At 51.5% G+C, this 17,895-nt stretch overlaps 1 protein-coding gene across 1 annotated transcript; it reads right to left on the bottom strand.

The window, feature by feature from the left end:
- Positions 1-89: 89 nt before the first annotated feature.
- Positions 90-17,854, bottom strand: Fhod1 (formin homology 2 domain containing 1). Its single transcript, XM_021631931.2, has 22 exons — positions 17,553-17,854; positions 8,960-9,066; positions 8,548-8,612; positions 8,130-8,197; positions 7,951-8,056; positions 7,776-7,870; positions 7,404-7,515; positions 7,201-7,295; positions 6,980-7,123; positions 6,732-6,889; positions 6,477-6,653; positions 4,787-4,902; positions 3,484-4,130; positions 2,881-3,036; positions 2,484-2,666; positions 2,278-2,397; positions 2,039-2,200; positions 1,294-1,484; positions 1,003-1,195; positions 765-927; positions 487-687; positions 90-398 (listed from the first exon to the last, which is right to left on the bottom strand). Exons 1-22 carry the CDS (start codon positions 17,751-17,753, stop codon positions 316-318), a joined length of 3,543 nt encoding a protein of 1,180 aa, XP_021487606.1. The 5' UTR covers positions 17,754-17,854; the 3' UTR covers positions 90-315.
- Positions 17,855-17,895: the final 41 nt, after the last annotated feature.

Here is a 17,895-nt window from a genome sequence, read left to right as displayed (position 1 = left end):
AATGTACAAAGTAGGAAAAATTACACCCATGATACACCTTTCTTGGCTCAGCTGGATGGGGATCTTGAGAGAGGAAAACGGCTCTTGGATCAGTTAGGTAAACTTTATTTTGTTCCGAATAAGGAACTCACACATGCAGAATACGTGTACATGTACACATGCTAAACAAGTGCATATACACATACATACATACATACACACACACCCCTAATACTGCTCACAATACTGGTTCCTGGGCGCAAGCTTCTGAAACCAGGTTTCTGCTCCGGGCCCTCTTTGTGCTCAGTCTCCTGCTGCTGCATCCAGGTGACAGCCTCACACCTCCAGGCCTGGAGCCTTGCTTAGTCCCAGCGCCTGTACCAGGTCATCTCCAAGTCCACTCTTCAATGTCCGTCTCACTGTAGGGACAGAACATGGTTACAGGTCTCAGGAGCCTCATTAGGGGGCCAAGGGGAGCAGTCAGTGTGCCTGTAAAGGGACACTCACAGGACTTCCGGTTGCCACGAGAGCGCTTCCTTTCCCGCGCAGCTAGGGCTCTAGGACTGCTCTTGGTCACTGACTGTACCAGCAGGTCCATGATCTCATCCGATGTGTCACTGGGTAAATTGGAAGCTGAAGTCTCCTCCGGGGATGCAGTGGGGGGCTCCACCGCTGTGTGCGTGACTGGGGAACTGCTCTGGACCATGCCTAAGGGAGGCCGGGGGGCAAGTCAGACTAAGGTGGCCTTACAACACCCTCTAAGAGCAGCTACGAGTCCTACCCACCTCTGCTACGTCGGCTGTGTGTGTTGTCTTCCGGCCTGCTGGTGAGCAGACTCTTCATGCTGGCATGGCTGTCGGCGTCACCCCGACCTGGCCCACTACCCACAGCCACTGGGACAGACAGGTTACCGGGGGCCTCCCCAGCCACACCTGAGAACTTCTCTGTCTAAACAGGGAAAGAAGGATGGTCAGGAGTAAGGGAACCACGGGGTGGCAGGCAAGACCTGCAAGGGCCACTTACCTCCGTAATCATGCGACCCCGGGTCTTGTTGCGCTCACGGTAGGTAGCGCGCTTCTGCTGCTGCTGTAGTACCCGTTCCCGACAAGTCCGGTACTCAAGTGCAAACTCTCTCAGTGTGTGGCAGAACTGCATGACTCGTACATCCCGGGCTGCCTGTGCGGTGTAGCCCAGATAGAGCAGGAAGGCATGGAACCTAGGCAGGTCAGAAGGAATGGTAGATTGGAGTCCTGCCTGGTGTTTAAAGGGTGGCGGTGGCAATCCTCTCTCTCTCTCTCTGGCCCATGGCCCTACCTGTTGCAGACTCGGCGGTGCACCACCCTTAGCATGGCTACCCGGCGGGTACACTGTGCCAGGAAGTGGGTGAGGCGGGCACGCAGAGCTGGGGCTAGCTCATGCTTTGCCAAGCTCCTAAGGCTGTCCTCAGCGGCCCGGCTCCGGCACTCCAGCTGCCCCAGGTTCTCAGTCAGCTGCTCAAAGTCCACCTAAAAAGCCAAGAGGGTACACGGCTACCCTAAATGTAAGCCACTGCTTGAGGCCTGAAGGCAGCATAGGTTAGTTAGCATTGCCACGCCTGGCACGGTCTCAGCTGTGCCCCTAGGTCCAGACTGGATAGTTCAGGCTGCAGTGTTTGTTCAGTGTATGCCTGGGCAACTTAGATCCTGTCTCAGAAAATAAAAAGTGGGCAGGGAATATAGCTCAGTGGGAGAATGGTCGCTTTCATCATGTAAGAGCATGGATTCAGGCCCCTGCAATCACCAACCAAACAAACCAAAAAAGTTGACAGTTTCATACAAGAGACACACCAGTTCAAGTGCCCTAAGCAGTAACAAAAAAGGATTCGTGGATGGAGTGGCAACTAAATAGGCCCAAAGAACTGAATGCGTGTGGTTAAGCCATTGGCAGAGTGATAGAGCTCACATACCTACAGCCTCAGTAAGCCCTGGCATAGCCGTCCAAATAGGTGAGAGGAGTCACCCCAAGAAGCAGTGCCCCACTGTACCTCAGCCAGTCTTGTTGGAATCTGCCTGGTACTGACCTTGGCACAGCGGGTGATGGCAGGGATTTCCGAGTAGAGGTCAGAGGAATCAGGCCGGGTCTGGAGCACCAGGGAACAGAGATGATACAGCAGTGACTGCCGGCGCACTGTGTCCTTCACTTCCGACACCTTCTCCAGGTAGCTCAGCTCAAAGCCACTGCTCTGAAAGGACCCTGTCTCAGTCTGGTCCTAGCTGGTTCCAGAGCCCAGACCTCTAGTCCCCAGGTACTTTCACTTACCTGGGAGCCATTGAGGAAGTTGCCCACAGCCAAAAGGGTAGCCAGAATGCAACGGAAAGTGGCATTGTGCACCAGCTGTTCCATGCCCACTTTCAGATCATATAGTGGCTCTGCAATTTCCTGGTGTGAGCGACAAGGAGCCTTCAGGCTACACGGCCATTACTCACCTGCTCGTACCACCCTATCCCACTCCGTGACCCAGGTACCCGCTCCATGCTGTCATAGTCCAGCTTGAAAGCCCAAAGCTGTAGGCGTGCGGCCAGGCCTCCAATGGAAGCGAGAGTCATCAGGAAATTCTCAGCTGGGCCCAGGGGTACATCAGGGTTGGCCAGATGGGCTTCCTCAATCTTCTGCCGCTCTTCCTCCGTGGGCATCATGGTCAGCAGTTTCTGAAGATGCAGTCACCGCCCCACACAGGCCTTCAGTACTGACCTGAGGCCTAAGACATTGTCTCTTACCCTTCCCTAGGCTTGTAAGGGAGCCCCAGGTTTGGGAGAATGCTCTACAGATGCCTATGCCCACCACCAGAAGGACTGGAAAGTTCTACTGACCAAAAGAGCCAGCACATCTCCTTCCCTCCTCCTATCTTTAGGGTAGTCCCACCTCAATGCCATCCTTGCTGACAGCAAATTCATCAAAGTTGAGCAGGGCGGCCTTGATGACATGCACAGGTGGCAAAGTGGTTAGGCCGATGTTGATGGCATTGCTGCGCTTGGGGTCGAGCACTGTGGTCATTGTCCGGCGGCCCTCACCAGCTTTCTGCAAGGTTGGGAGAATGGCCATTTAAGAAGGGGAAGGAACTAGCTGGGGTAGCAATCTCAAGAGAGCACTTTAAGTCTGCATGGTGGTATATGCCTTTAATCCCAGTACTGAGGAGACAGAGGCAGGAGGATCTGTGAGATAGAGGCCAGCCTGGTCTAAAGAGCTACTTCCAGGCAGCCAAGACTACACAAAGAAACCCTGTTTTGAAAAACAAACAAACAAAAAAGAGGGCATTCTAAAGTTGTCCTCTGAATGGCCTGATAAACCTACAACAGGAGATAAGAGATGTTAAGACCTGGGGATGAACTAGTGTTTCCCATGAGGGCTCTTCTGATTCCTTAGCAAATTTCCTGCCTTTGCCATTTCCCCTTGTGGGAAACGAGGAACTACCTCCAATAAGTCAGCCCCCTGAACTCCCAATTCCTGCCCATCAAGCCCATTTACCTTGGTGGGTAGCACATCCTTGGCTCGGGACTCAAATAGGTGTTCCAGGCGGGCTGTGTCTACTGAGACAGGTTCCAGAGAGGCCCACAGGGTAGGACAAGGCCCAAAGCAGCTTCTAGAGCACCCGGGGGCCCCAGCCAGCTTTAGCTCCCGCCAGAAGAGTTTTACCGTCTTCCTTTTGGTGGGGAGGCTTGGGCCGTCAAGTGCTGAGTGGGGAAAAGGAGCAGCCAGGGGTGGAGGTGGTGGGCAGGAGCCAATGATGGGTGGCGGAGGTGGGGGGGGAGGTGGAGGGCAGGAGCCAGAGATAGGTGGGGGAGGTGGGGGTGGGGGTGGGGGACCCCCTGAAAGCAGGGATGATGAAGGTGGTAGGAATGGGAATGCTTTTCCAGCCTCCACAGATTCCACATTTAATGTGTCCTGGTCTTCATCTTCCCCCAGATCTGAAAAGTCCAAGTCCCCAATGCAGAGCTTGGGTACACGGGCAGGAAGCTCCTGGATAAGTTCAGCCTTAGGACTTAGTGGCGGCACTGGCTCCTTGGGCTCTGGTTCAAGACTCCGCTGGGTCCGGAGCAGGACTCGGGGAACAGGGCTCTGAGGTGTTTTGGGTGCAGAGGCTGGTTCTGGGGAGTCCCATAGTTCCCTGGTGCCTAGCAAAATGCAAGTAATTGTCAGCTACATTCCCTCTGTGGGGCAAGAAAGCAATGGGATGGTGGAGGTCAGGGGAATGCTGGAGAGGTGAGCTGCTCAAGACCCTGAGTTCAGTTCCCAGCACTTAATGCTGGGTGGTTTATAACCAAGCACCCATAATTCAGGGCTCTAATGCTCTCTTCTGGCCTCCATAGATTTGCATAAGCATAAGGCATATATTCTCACTCACACAAATAAAAGGGGTATTAGTGGGTTGTTTTGTTTTTTGGGGTTTTTTTTAGTATATTTTTAAAAACAGTTTATATGCTGGATGATGGTGGCACACACTTTTAATCCCAGCACTCAAGAGGCAGAGGCAGGTGGATCTCTATGAATTCAAGGCCAGCTTGGTTACAGTGCAAGTTCTAGGACAGCCAGGGCTACACAGAGAAATCCTGTCTCAAAAAAAAAAAAAAAAAAAAAAAAAAATTAAGAAGGCATAGGATTCCCTGAAACTAGAGTTACAGATGGTTGTGAACTACCATGTGAATGAATGCTGGGAATCAAACACAGAGAGCAACAGGCTCTCTTAACTGCTAACTGAGCCATCTCTCCAGACCCAGGGTTGGTTGGTTTATCTTAAAAAGACAACAGATTGGATTCACCATCTACCTACCGGATGATCCATCAATGTCGTCCACTGTGGCTCCAGCCAGCGTTTCTGCCCGGCCCTGGGCCAGAGCAGCCTGCTTCTCTGTCTCTGCTGCTGCCACATTCTCCAGAAACCGGGCTCTGAGGAAAGGTTCTTGTCAGTGATAGTATCTGACCCAAGTCCAGCCCAGGGTGATACACATGCCTTGCTGAGCTACTGGGCATTGCCCTCAATTGCAAGCACACACAGGCACAGGGGACAGTCCATGCACCAGGCATAACTCTGCCACCCCACCAAGGCCCCGCCCCCTTCAATTCTCCACATCCAGGGAGTTATAACCAACTCAGCACTCTTGGTCAAAGTACAGACGTTCTGCTTGATATCTAACTTGCATCCTTGCTGATATCTATGCTCAATCTCCTGATACTATTCCTTAGAGTAAGGGAAGGAGATAGTTGTCCCAAAGGGCACAACAGGCTTCCTGCATGACTATCTGCGTTTGAGAGTTACTGAGCAAGTGGCCCCTTCCATGTCTTGCCTGCCTGATAAACAGTGTGCACTTAATTTGTGCTGACACAATGAATGCAAACTATTACTGTCTTCCCTTCTTTTCCTTCCCCTTTTCTTCTTTCCCCTCTTTTTCTCATTCCCCCGTTTTTGTTTTTGTTTGAAACATAGTTTCATGTAGGCCAGACTAGCCCCAAACTCACTATGTAGCTGAGGATGACCTTTACTGATCCTCCTAGTCTCCACCTCCAAGTGCTGGTTACAAGATGTTTTCACCACAGCTGTCTGCAGTGTCTCCTTTCTAGTCCCTCGTGCTTGTTAGTTCAGTCCCCGTCTTCCCTTCAGCTGTGGGTTCCTCCACACCCACACCTCACTTTAAATGCCTCTCCAAACTCATCCAAAGCTATTTGTCCATATCTGCATCTCTGGTCTAAGCTACTCATCACTACTGAAACACAGAGACCACTATGATCCCAGCGAACTGCTCCCTTAAAATGCTTAGGTCTTTGAGTTCCTAAGGAAGCTTAAGTCTGGGAGAAAGGATTCTTCTTGAGAATCCTTCTAGTGGGGCCACATAAACTGCTGCTGGGCAAGCAATGCTGAAGCCCTGAGCACATGGCAGGCCTGGCAGACTGGCCTCTGTACTTACTCTAGCCTGGCCTGCCCAGTAAGGGACTGGGGGACAGGTGGGCTCTCAGGGGCGCTGGGTAGGGGGACAAGAGGAAGACATGGTAACTATGGTGCCAGCTCCGTTCCAAGGCTCACTTGTCGCACCCATACAGAGCTGGACAGTAGTGTCACAGTTCCTTCCCATCCACAGTGGTAGGAAGAGGGCTAGGGGTGGCAGGCCATGGGGTAAATTGGAAGTGGAAACAGACAGGGTGCAGTAGTAACAAACACAGAGCAGGGAAAGAGGGACAGAAATGGAAAGACAGAAAGTGAAGAGGGAGACATGATAAGAGGTAACAGCAGGTGAGGTGGAACACTGGAAAGAAAAAAAGAGAAGAGGAGGTGCAGTCAGAGCCAATCCTCACACTCCAGAAGTCACTTACCAAATGGGAGCAGTTTGGTGAAGTCTGAAAAGAAAGAGAAAGCACGCGTTTGGGCAGAGGAGGCTGAGAGCCCATGGAAGGGTGCAAAGTAGAGGAGCAGCTGGAGACGGGACTTGGAAGTTGGGGGGCTTCAGTTGCTTCAGTTCCCTACTTACTTGTAGATGCTTCTCTCACTGGAACTGTCCACTGAGGGCCCCACAGAAATGGTAGGGAAGAGGTTCACTGAGGTACGGAAGCCAGGGGCTGGGCCAGTGGGGCTGAGGGCTGGACTTGTCAGCAGGGTGGGGCCAGTGAAGGAGGTGGAGGCTACTGGTGAGGCAGGGCCTGTAGAGCTAGAAGCAGGGCCTGTTAAAAGACAGTGTCCCACCTGGTAGATTTACCCCTTCACATGTACCCAGGCACGGACTTACCCAGGTTCTGGGGCACGCACAGGACAGCCTCCACCTTCTAGTGATCTTCGGCTCCTTTTGCCCTCCTCTGAGGATGGCTTCCGTCGCTCTCGTCGGCCACCTGCAGCCGCAGCAGCCGCAGCCTCTTCCATATCTCCATCCTCTAACCGAAGGGCACTCTGATGGAGGTGGTCAAGATGTGAGCAAGCAGTTGAGGCCCAATAAATGGGACAGATCCTTGGGAAGCGCACCTCTCCCTCCTGGCACACCTCATAGAGCATTAGCTGTGTTCGCAGGTCAACATCAGTGCCAGCGGTGCCCAAGAGGCGTTGGACTAGAGCTTCCATGCCCTGCTGCTCCAGTGCATCTGTCACATCATAGAAGGAGTCCTGGTCCGGGAGTGCCGCCAGCGTCTGGAATCCAAGGCTGTGGTTGATGTGGGGATCAGGGGCCAAGGGTCCATACTCAGCACCTGGTCCCAGTTTCAAACCTTGTTAATGAGAGTGACAGTGTACACCAAGAGCTCTGGATCTGCTCCATTCTTCTCTTCCAGGATGGACACCAAGTTGGCCCAGGGAAGAGTACCTGCCACATGGAAAGGAAAATAATCACGGTGGTGGGGTGGGGTGGGATGGATGGGGAGCAGCAGGAGAGAGGGCTGAGGGGTGGAGAAAGGAAAAGATAGGCTCTGACCGGTAGTGCTGGCTACAGAGTTGACTGCCTGGATGAACAGCGGTGCATTGTTCTCAGAGTACTCCACAAACACCAGCAGCAGCTTCAGGGCTGTCTTTACCACCAAGCGAGACTGGGGGAGAAGTCAATCCACATGAGTGGGGCTTGGACCAGACTGTTATGTTAGGTTCCTGGGGAAAATTTGGGCTCCTGGGGCTGGACCCAAAGAGAAGGGTCTAGGTAGAAAAACCCTCGTTCTGGGCCTGGGCTTGAAAGTGCCGTTTAGTTTTTAAGGGGCCTCAGGCTTATCCCACCCACTTTGCAGAAGAGGAAACTGAGGCTCAGAGGGAACCAATGGGGAAAGGACACATATGTCTGGGTAGAGCCACTTACCAGGCTAGCACATAGTGTGTATAGCCACTGTACAGTCTCACTGTGGGCCACCACCCCCAGCATCCCATCCACAAAAAGCATCAGCTGGCCCAGGGCTAGGGACACAGAAATGGGAAGAGGTCAGTAGGGCAGGGAGCATAGGAACAAAGGTCAGGGGAAAAAGTGTGGAGCTGACCTCGAAGGATGTAACTCTGGTAGTTGTGGTCAGCAGCAGCACCCACGCGGATCAGGCAACTCAGCCCCTCTGAGTGCACGAATTCAGGCACCAGGTCCTTGTCTTCCTGGAGGCGCCATGGGGGAAGTTTAAAGGGGCTAGGGCTGGATACCAACCCTCAGCCCACCTCTGGATCTTACCTGGAATATCTGCTTTAATGAGAAGAGAGACCGGCGGAGCTCGGGGCCACTGGAGCCATACAACTTTTCTGCAAGGGGGAGTGGTCATGAGCAATGCAAGGGAACACAGACAGGGTCTTCTTCCACTCGCACACAACCACGACCTCCTACCAAAGGACACTCTAGGATTTTCAAACCTCCCTTCTACTTTCTGACCCTGGGCACCCCCTATCGCCATGTGCAGTCCAGTTGTGGCATCAGGCTTAACCCCGGAAGAGAAGGTCGGGGAAGGGAGAGAGGAGGACATATCAGATCTCCAACCCACTGATTCCATAGCCCAGCATAGGCCTGAGAGAAGCTGGGCCAACCAGGCTACATAGGAAAAGCAGGGAACAAGACATCAGGAGATTGGTGAACACCAAAGATGCCACACACTTACCCAAGATAGCACCGACCCTCACAGAGAGCTGGGTCCGCAGGATCAATGTGGGCTTCCGCCCTTTGCTAAAACCAAACAGCCATGTCAGTGCCTCCCAGCTGATTCCTCAGGGTCCCACCCTCAAAGCAAAGAGCCCTGGCCCACTCCTTCCTTCTGGGGCCCAAGTGTTAGACAAACAGCGGAGTTTTTATAAACACAGGTAACTCAGGCATGTGAGGGTGCCGCCATTGCTGGGCAATCGGGGAGATAGTTCCCTGCATTACCTACAGCTCAGGCTACAGACTGAGTGTCTCAACTGCTGACACCTGGGCTGGACCCTGGTGGGGACAAGGTTGGGTGCTTGAGCCAGACTCACTCAAGCCCTAAAAAGTGGGAAGGGCTCCTTAGCCGCCCTCACCCTTTCAGCTCTGACCTGATCTCTTCGTAGAAGCCCTCCAGCATCTCCCTCTGTTCTTCTAGGGACAGCTCTGGGTCCAGGTAGTATCCAGAAGCTGATGCTTGCAGTGCGCAGTCTTCCAGCTGGAAGCAAAGGGACACAGCTCTGGGGCTAGTGCCGCAGTTTAGATTGTTGTCTGTTTTGTTTTTGCGCTATTGGGAATCAAGGCCAGGATTTCCTATAGGCTAAACCATTGAGTCACAGCCCTGGATTTCTGTTTTGTTTGTTGGTTTGGTTGGTTGTTTTTTGCTGTTCATTTTGCAGTAACAAACACAAATGAGGAAGGGACATGAAGGAGGGCAGGAAGTTGCTGCTTTCAAGGAAGTTCACAGCCCTATGGGGTGATAAGCTTCAGCCACAAAAACCATTCAAGCTCAGAGGGAAAGTGTTAAATGGTAAGGGAGGTGCAAACTCAGAGTTTCTTCCAGTAAAATATGGCCCAGGAGCTAATCCAGACTCCCTAGTCCTTCCGGGTCTCAGGATCTTCTTGTCCTTTCTTTCCACAAGGGAGCTGTAAATAAACCCATTCTAGGTAAATTTCAGAGGTTTGAGTCTGATGCCATCAGACCCTAAATGGGAAGGTACTAGCTCTGTTGTATGTTCTCATTTCCCTCCTTCAATCCTGGCTCGCAGTTGGTCCTTTAAAAAAACTATAGCTGCTAGAAAGATGGTTTGGTTATTAAGAGTACTTGCTCTTCTGCCAGAGGACCTGTGTTAATTTCCCAGCACCCCCATGGCAGCTCACAACAATCTAACTCCAGTTCAAGGGGATCTGACACTTCTAGCCACCACAAGCACTAGGCACGCAGGTGGTGCACAGACATACATAAAGGCAACACTCATACCCACTCAAAAAAAAAATAGTTTGGGTGATGTTGTTTTCAAGACAAGTTTTCTCTGTGTAGCCTTGGTTATCCTGGAACTCACTCTGTAGACCAGGCTGGCCTCACACTCACAGAGATCTGCCTGCCTCTGCCTCTCAAGTGCTTAGATTAAAAGCATGTGCCACCATAGCCTGGCAAAAATAAATAAGTAAATTAAATAAATAAACAAACAAATAAAGAAAACCATTAAAAAAAGGAAAGTGCTTATAGAGAAGCCCAAATGATATAATTTCCAAAACTCCAGGGGCAGCTTTCTGCCTGACACTTCCCCCATTAGCACAGTGCTGATATGCAAAGCTAGTCAAAAGTCCATCCCCTCCCTGACCCCACTGCTGAGTAACTCTGTTCTGGAGGTGCTGTGTCATAGGGTGAGAATACCTCTTAGGAGGAAGGGGGTCTTCTGGTGGCTATCTCACTGGACAAGTCACCTCTAACTTTTCCCTTTGATTTGCCCAGCTCTGCCCTGCTCTGAACCCCACCTACAAGCTTTCAGCTATTCTTGGTCCCTGGCGGGGAGAGGGGGGGGAGTCCAGCTCCTGCCCTTATTTGCCTCTCTGTTAGCACCCCTTCCTCTTGCCTCAGAGCCTGACCTGGCTTCTTCCTGATAGTTTAGCCTGTGGGGTCCTTGGGTGACCCCCCCTCCTTGCCTGGGACATGGGACACCAGGACAAACACTCCAGCCTGTTCTCTGTCCCACTTCCTGCCTGGCTGCCTGCCCTTCCTTGGTTGCCTTGGGCGGGCCTGGCCTCTCTCCTTCCAGGGTGCAGAGTCATCTCCCGGTTCTACTGAGGAACAGGTCGGAGAGGAGGCTGCAAGGGCTGGGTTATCTTGTCAGGGACAGCTCAACATTCCTCCAGATCTCTCTTCCCACACACTCATCAGCCTACCCCAGCCCCCACCCCATTCAAGCCCAGCTACAAGTACTGCTTGGACCAGAGAATCTGGAGACTTTAAACATACCTTCCCAAAGATCACCCTCCAACTCACACATACACCAGCTCATTCAATGGACCATCCGTGAACCAGAGACTGGTTTTAGGTTTGCAGGAAACATCTCTGCCCCTCTTCCTTCCAGCCCAGCCAGGGAGACAAGCCAGCCTCAACTAAGAGAAAACTCACTAATAAATGTGGATTCACAACTTCCATGAGTTCTAAGAAAAAAAAGGTACCAAACTGCTATAAATATCCGACAACCACTCACATACCCAGGTGTGTGGCCAAGAATGGCTGGGCACAAGCCATTTAGATGTATTTTAGTAGCACATCTGGAGATGTTCAGGCTCACTATTCCAGCGCCCTCAGCTAAGCAGGCTTAAGCTTTTGTCATGAATGTAGATTGTCACCCGTCCAATCCAAGTCAGTTTTCTGCTCTCAGCTATCTGTCCTGATTAGAAGGGGATCAGGCACCAGGATCAAGCCAACAGCAAGGGAAGACTTTCTGCCAGCAAGATGGTGCATATCCTTCACACCCTCTGGCCCCTTCCTGGGAGCTCCATTCTGAGAGGCAAACCTCTGGGACTCTTTACTCACACCCTGGGGCTGGGCCAGGCTTGAGCAAGACCTAGCCTCAGATGACATAGCTCTAGGCTAGCACAATGTATGCGTGTCCATCTCCATGCCGGCTTTTGTCTTCCTCACTTCTGCCCTCCCTCACTCTTCCCAGGCTTCCCTCGCTTAGGCTCCCAGCCATCTATCTCCTTAAGTCTCCCAGCACGGGCTTTTCTGGCAGACCAAACCCATGTGTACCTTGGTCCTTTGCAAGAGTAGTAAAGGTTCTTAACCACAGTCTCTCAAGCCTGTTTTGTTGTTTGTTTGGTTTGGTTTTTTGAGACAGGAGCATACTATGTAGTGCTGGCTATCTTGGAGCTCACTTTATAGATGAGTCAGGCTTTGAACTCAGAGATCCTTCTGCTTCTGTGCTGGTATTAAAGGCATGCACCACTACATCTCTTTGTTTTTAATAAATAATGATTTTTTTTTTTTAGAGCTAGGTATTGGGGTTCACTCCCCTGGACAAGCAGCTGAGGTGCCTATTTAGCATACCAAAGTGGACCTTGCCTCCAGGTTCTCCCAGCATTTCTCACTCAGTCAATACCTGAATTTTCCAGCCTCGGACCAGGCTTCCTCTCCCCCAGAGGCTCTTCACTATACAATCCATTCATTTTGGTTTCTCTCTCTAGGCCCCCTCCCCCTTTTCTGTCTCCCTCTGCATGACGACTTCCCTGGCTCTGTTCCTTTGGGACCAGTGAACTCAGAGCTGCCCCCAATAAACCTGCCTTTACATACTTGAATTTGGCTTGAATTGACTCATTTCATCAGCAGATGAATACCTATCACTGGGAATCAAAACCACAGCTTTTTTATAATAGGCAGGCACTATATCACTGAGCCATATCTTTATTAACTTCTTTACTATTTGCTGTATACTATTTATTATTGTTACACATTAATTTATTTTATTTATTCAGAAACAGGGTTTCATGTAGCCCAGTCTGGCCTCAGACTGTATCTGAGGATGATTCCTAGTTCTTCTGCCTCTCTCTTTTTGCTAGGATTACAGGTATAGACTACCACTCTGGTCTGACACAGGGTTTTTTGGTTTGCTTAAGATTTATTTATTATGTATGCAATATTCTGCCTGCATGTATGCTTGCAGGCCAGAAGAGGCACCAGATCTCATTACAGATATGTCAGTAACCATATGTGAGCCATTACATGATTGCTGGGACTTGAACTCAGGACCTCTGGAAAAGCAACCACTGCTTTTAACCTCTGAGCGATCTCTCCAGCCCTTATTTGTTTTTGTTTTTTTTTTATTTAATATTTTGGAGAATTTTAAACATGTATTTAATGTATTTGACCAAATCCACCACTTAATACATGGTTTCATATGTAGGTCAAGCTGAGCAGACAATCGTGTCTACTGCCTATTTAAAAAAATGTATTGTCAGGCATGTTGGTGTGTGCCTTTAAGCTCCGTACTCAGGAGGCAGAGGCAGGCGGATTTCTGTAAGTTCGAAGCCACCCTTTCTACAAAGTGAGTTCTAGGACAGCCAGAGCTATTACAGAGAGAAACCTTGTCTCAACAACAACCACCCCCCCAAAAAAAAATTGTTTACTTAACTTCTGTGTGTATGAGTACGGTTGTGTGCAGGCCAAGATGCTCATGAAGGACAGAAGAACGGACCTCTCCTTCACCACGAGGCGTAGCATTCTTCCCCTGACTCATATCACTAGCCCCCTACTGTTTATGATAACAGTGATAATCATGTAAGAAAAATAGATAGGGCATTCCTAGCTATGAAGATGGAGGGGAGGGGAGAATTCATGCCAAAGGACTGTTGATTAGGAATTAACTGGACCACTGAATACAGGACCCTTTGCTCTGAATAGCAAACTTTCCTGTTATCTGAGTCTCCAGGTACACTGTGACCTCCTAGATGAGCTGACAAGGTTGTACCTTGGGCAAAGAAACCTGCCTTTGTTATGTGTCTTTTCAGTGCTAGATAACAGACAGACTTTTAAAAAAAAGATAAAAAGATTAGGCATCCTGTATTGCAGGTTGGCCTAGAACTTGCTATATAGCTGAGGCTGACTCCTGATCTTCCTGCTTCCACCTCCCAAGTGTCGCTTTGGGATTGTAGACTTATACTACCATGCCTGGCTTATGATGTTTTCCCTTCTTTTTCTCCTCTTGCCTCTCCTACTCCCCTTCCCTTCCTCTTCCTTTCTGGATAGGGTCCCTTACTGTAGTCCAGACTAGTTTTAAACTCATGGCAAGCTTCCTGACTTAGGCACCCAAAAATTGGGATTGTAAGTGCACACCACCACACCTCACTTTAGGCTGCCTGCTTCATCTGACTTCCCATTTTAACAAGCAAAGAAGCTCAAAAAATGTAGTGAATAAGTCAGGTATGGCGGTGCATACACGGGAGGCAAAGGCAGAACCTTCACAACCTCAAGCCAGCCTGATGTATGACATCCATATTGAGTTCTATGTCAGCCAGGGGTATGCAATGAGACCCAGCCCAGGGCCGAGAGGAGTGGAGCAGGTGGATCTCCATAAGTTGCAGGCCACGTAGGCCTCCACAGTGAGATCCTGTCTCAAAAATAAAAACAAAACAACAAAAATCTGAAAGAAAACAAAATTCTGTGAACGGCTACCGGCAAACACAGGCCTGAGTGAAACCAGGGTTAACTGACCCATATCTTAGGGGCCTGGGTCTTGGAAGTGTTCCAGAAAACCTTGACAGAGAAGTGGGTAGAGGGCCAGAGCCTTCAATAGTGCTCCCAAACTTCTTGGACTCTGCAAATACCCCAAACTGGTCTTCCCAGTTCTCGTGAGAGAACACAAACAAGCGTGCACACACACACTCTAAAAAAATTCCCAGTTCTGCTTGTCTACCCCTTCCAGGACCAAGGTTGTGCCATCTCTCACCAGGCTGTAACTCAGCTTCTTCAGAAGACTACAGGCATGCTGGGAAACTGCAACTGAAGCGCCAATTTTCTACTCTTCCAGAGACTCCCATAGCAGAAGATTAAAGAGCTCAGTTTACCAACAGATAAACCTCCACAGGCCTCTTAATCCTTAGGGGAATGGCCATGGTGGCGTATGTCTATCATGGAGTCTGAGGTAGGAAGAATGAGAATTTGAAGTCAGCTGTGAAACCTGCCTGAACAACAACAAAATCTAGGTTGGGGAACAGGGTGAGTGGGCATGTAGCTTAGCTGTGCAGTGCCTGCCTAGCCTGCACGAGGCCTTGGGTTTACCCTCAGCACTGCAAAAGACAAACCAAAATTATTTTTGGGGACCCCCTCAGTTAGCATCTGTCCTTGCAGGTCAGGTTCACACTGGAGCTCTCTTGCCGTAAGAGCTCTGATGGGTAAACGGAAGCTGGAGTGGAATAAGGACATACTCTGGCACCTTTGTCCTCTTTTAGTCACCTCCAGCTGAGAAAACTGATGGCAGAGACCAAACACCTCAGGGCAATCCTTGCTGTCAGTAAGAGGGGACTCTCTAGCCTTTACTGCAAGGTCAAAGAATCAGACCAGGTCCCTCTGCCCAGAGCACAGGGAAATGTCAGTGGTACACCAGATGCAACAGGGCCTTTGCGTTTAGGAAAAGCTTCTAAGCTCTTCCTAGAAGAAAAGCTAGGTCTTGTGGATTGGAATTAGGGTTTAAGACATCAAAGGTCAATCCCCACCCACCCCCGGGGGTGGGGGTAGGACAATCCTTAGGCTGAAAGAGCCCAAGCATAACTGGGAGAAAGACTCTGGAGTTCCCCTAAGGACACTAGGCCTAGCCTAGAGCCTAAGTTTTGCCAGGCTCCCCGCCCCCAACCAGGACAGAAGATGAGTCAGAGGTTGTGGCCAGGAGCTTCCTCCTAGACATGGAGGAAATGAGCAAAGTTTCTCAGACTGGCAAAACTCTGAATGGCTTAAAAGGAATCCCTGGGGGAACTGGAGTGCAAAAGGGTGTGGGGCAGGAACTCCAGAGAGGGTCTGCAAGGATGACAGTTCCCAGAGTGGGAGGGCAGAGGTCTCCTGACTGTGATCTTCCTTCTGCCAGACAACTACACACAGAACGAGGCAGTGGAGAGAGAGAAGCTATCATCCCATCTGCCCTGTAGCCTCCAACAGGGATGCCTGGGTTTCCAGCCCTTCCAGAAGGCAAGCAAGGTAGACTTAACTAATGCCTGTGCCTCGGGGGAACCCACTTATAGGACTTGGAGAGAAACCAGCTGTTGAAATTTCCTGCAAGGAGCCCTGCTCTCCCCACCCTCAGTTCTCTAACGTCCCTTCCCCTGCCCTATTCTCAGTCCCTCTTCCTCCAGCCTTCTATTTTGAGTCTGTGGTCACAGTTTATATTTGGGACAACCACATCATAGTGCATCTGACCATTACTGGCAAAGCTGTCAACTCCAGAGTGTTCTGGCTCTAAATACTGTGGTAACTTTATGCCTTTCCCAAAGCCTCCCAGGAAGGGGTGGGGGGGAAGGCAGTTCTCCATCAAGCAGGTAGGAGATCCTGAAGGTGCTCACTCAGACTAGGAAGTACAGAGCTGGGGTGGGAAACACATCTTTCATGGAGCTCAGGAGTGTCCACTGGTATAGGCTAAAAACATGCAATGAGTTTTCTAAATGAAGAGGAGGCTAATGAAATCTCATTTTCGAACATTCCAAGCTTGGTCCCCACTGTCCTAGAGGGGTGTTCTAGAGTGAGAGAATGAGAGAATTAGTCTCTTCTCTCTAGCCCTATTTATATATGTATGTATTTGTGGTACAGGGGATCAAACCCAGGGCCCCTTGCACATACTAAGCAAATGATACGACCTCAGCCCTGCCTTCTTTCTGGCCAAAGATTTTCATTAGTTTAGAGCATATCAGTCCCAGTTCAACACACCTTTCTCCCTAGTCTGTCTAAATAGTTCCCCGTTCAACACCCTTTTCTCTGTAGTCCGAATACTGACTGAATGCTGGGGTGACCTCAGACTGGACACGTTTCCTCCAGATCCCTCTGGAGTCTCTGCAGAGCAGTACAGAAGCAGCATCAAAACTCTGGAGGTGGGCAGCATGCACATCCTTCCAGTTGTGGTCTTAATGCTGGGGCTCTGCCTGGATACCCTGCCACTCCCCAGGCCAAGTTTCCCGACCTCTCCTGCCTGCACTTGGGAGGCGGGGCTGGCTGCAACGCAAGGAATGCAGTCTGGGGGCCTGGAGCCCAGGGCACATTCCAGGGGAGACCCCGGGCCTAAGGGCCATGTTTGCGCAACTCCGCGCCCAGTTTGGAGGCACCCCACCGACTCCCTCCCTTCTTCCTCACTGCTCCCAGCTAACCCGTAGGTCAGGAACCCTGGAGGGTGGTAGTATGCAAGCCTCCGGGAGTCCTGGCCCGGAAAAAGCAAGCCGGAAAGGGATGCCTGCGGGGGGGTTGGAGGGAGGCAAACGGGAGGGGTGGTCCCGCGGGCCATCTGGAAAAAAGCCTCTCGAGCAGTGCAAAATCGGCCCAGGAACGTAAGCAAACTAGGGCAGGCCAGCGGTTTAAAATTAGACCGGTCCGCCCCCTCTCTTCCAGGCGTAGGCCACCAGCGGCGGGCCTAAGGGACCATGGGGGCGGTGACTCAAAGGGCTTTTCCACCCGTGCAGCCTCCTAGGAGCGCTCCGCCGCTTCCAAGGGACTCCGCTCATCCAGGGTGGCACTCCCAGTCTCCACCAGCCCAGGAGAGATTGTATTCCAGAGACCCAACCCAACCTCTAGCTTCGGCCTCCTCTCTGGTCCTCCCCAAGCCCGCCCCTCTCTGTGGCTCCGCCCCCAATTTACCTGAAGCAGGTGGAAACCCGTCCCTCCCCAACTCCACTTCCCCGATCCGCTACAACCCGAAAGGTTACCCAATGCCCCCTGCAGCAACCCTAGCAAAAAGGCAGCGAGGGGATTCCAAGCACCTCTTCAGGAGGGCCTAACTTTCAAGGGGATCCTGGGTGGAGCAAATCACAAACTCTCATTTTCCTTCTCCAATGTCTCATCTTTAGTCTCCCCCTGTTGGCAGAGTAACGTAGACCGTGGGACACCGGCCGGAGACTTTTCCGGAGGCGAGCACCCGCTACCGTCTCTCTCCCAGAAGCACTGCCCACCGCCCACCGCCCACCGCAACCTCCGGGCGCAAATTTCTCCGCAGGTCTTCTCACCTTGAGAGGCGCCCCCAGGAGGCGGTGCAGGGCAGGGATCTGCGCACTCAGGGGCAGAGCCCCGTCTAGGCTGCAGGTGGGGGCCCGGCGTGGTTCCGGGAAGTTGGCACATGCGAACGGGTCGGTGTCTTCCAGGTACTGCACTCTCACGGTTACCACCGATACTGGGTCGCCATCCCCGCGCTCTTCCTCGCCCGCCATGGCTCTGCCACCGGTTACCACCGGACGCCTCCGTGTCCCCGCACGGCTGCAACTTCAACTGGACTAACTCTGCTGTTAGGGCCGGGCCCCGGACGCTCTCCTCTCGAGGGGCGGGGCCAGACGGAGGTGGGGCTGAGGAAGG

The sequence above is a fragment of the Meriones unguiculatus genome, chromosome 10 (assembly GCF_030254825.1).
Source record: "Meriones unguiculatus strain TT.TT164.6M chromosome 10, Bangor_MerUng_6.1, whole genome shotgun sequence".
Classification (NCBI taxonomy): domain Eukaryota; kingdom Metazoa; phylum Chordata; class Mammalia; order Rodentia; family Muridae; genus Meriones; species Meriones unguiculatus.
The sequence above is the reverse complement of the archived record's forward strand: the minus strand, read 5'-3'. Positions and strand labels throughout refer to the sequence as shown.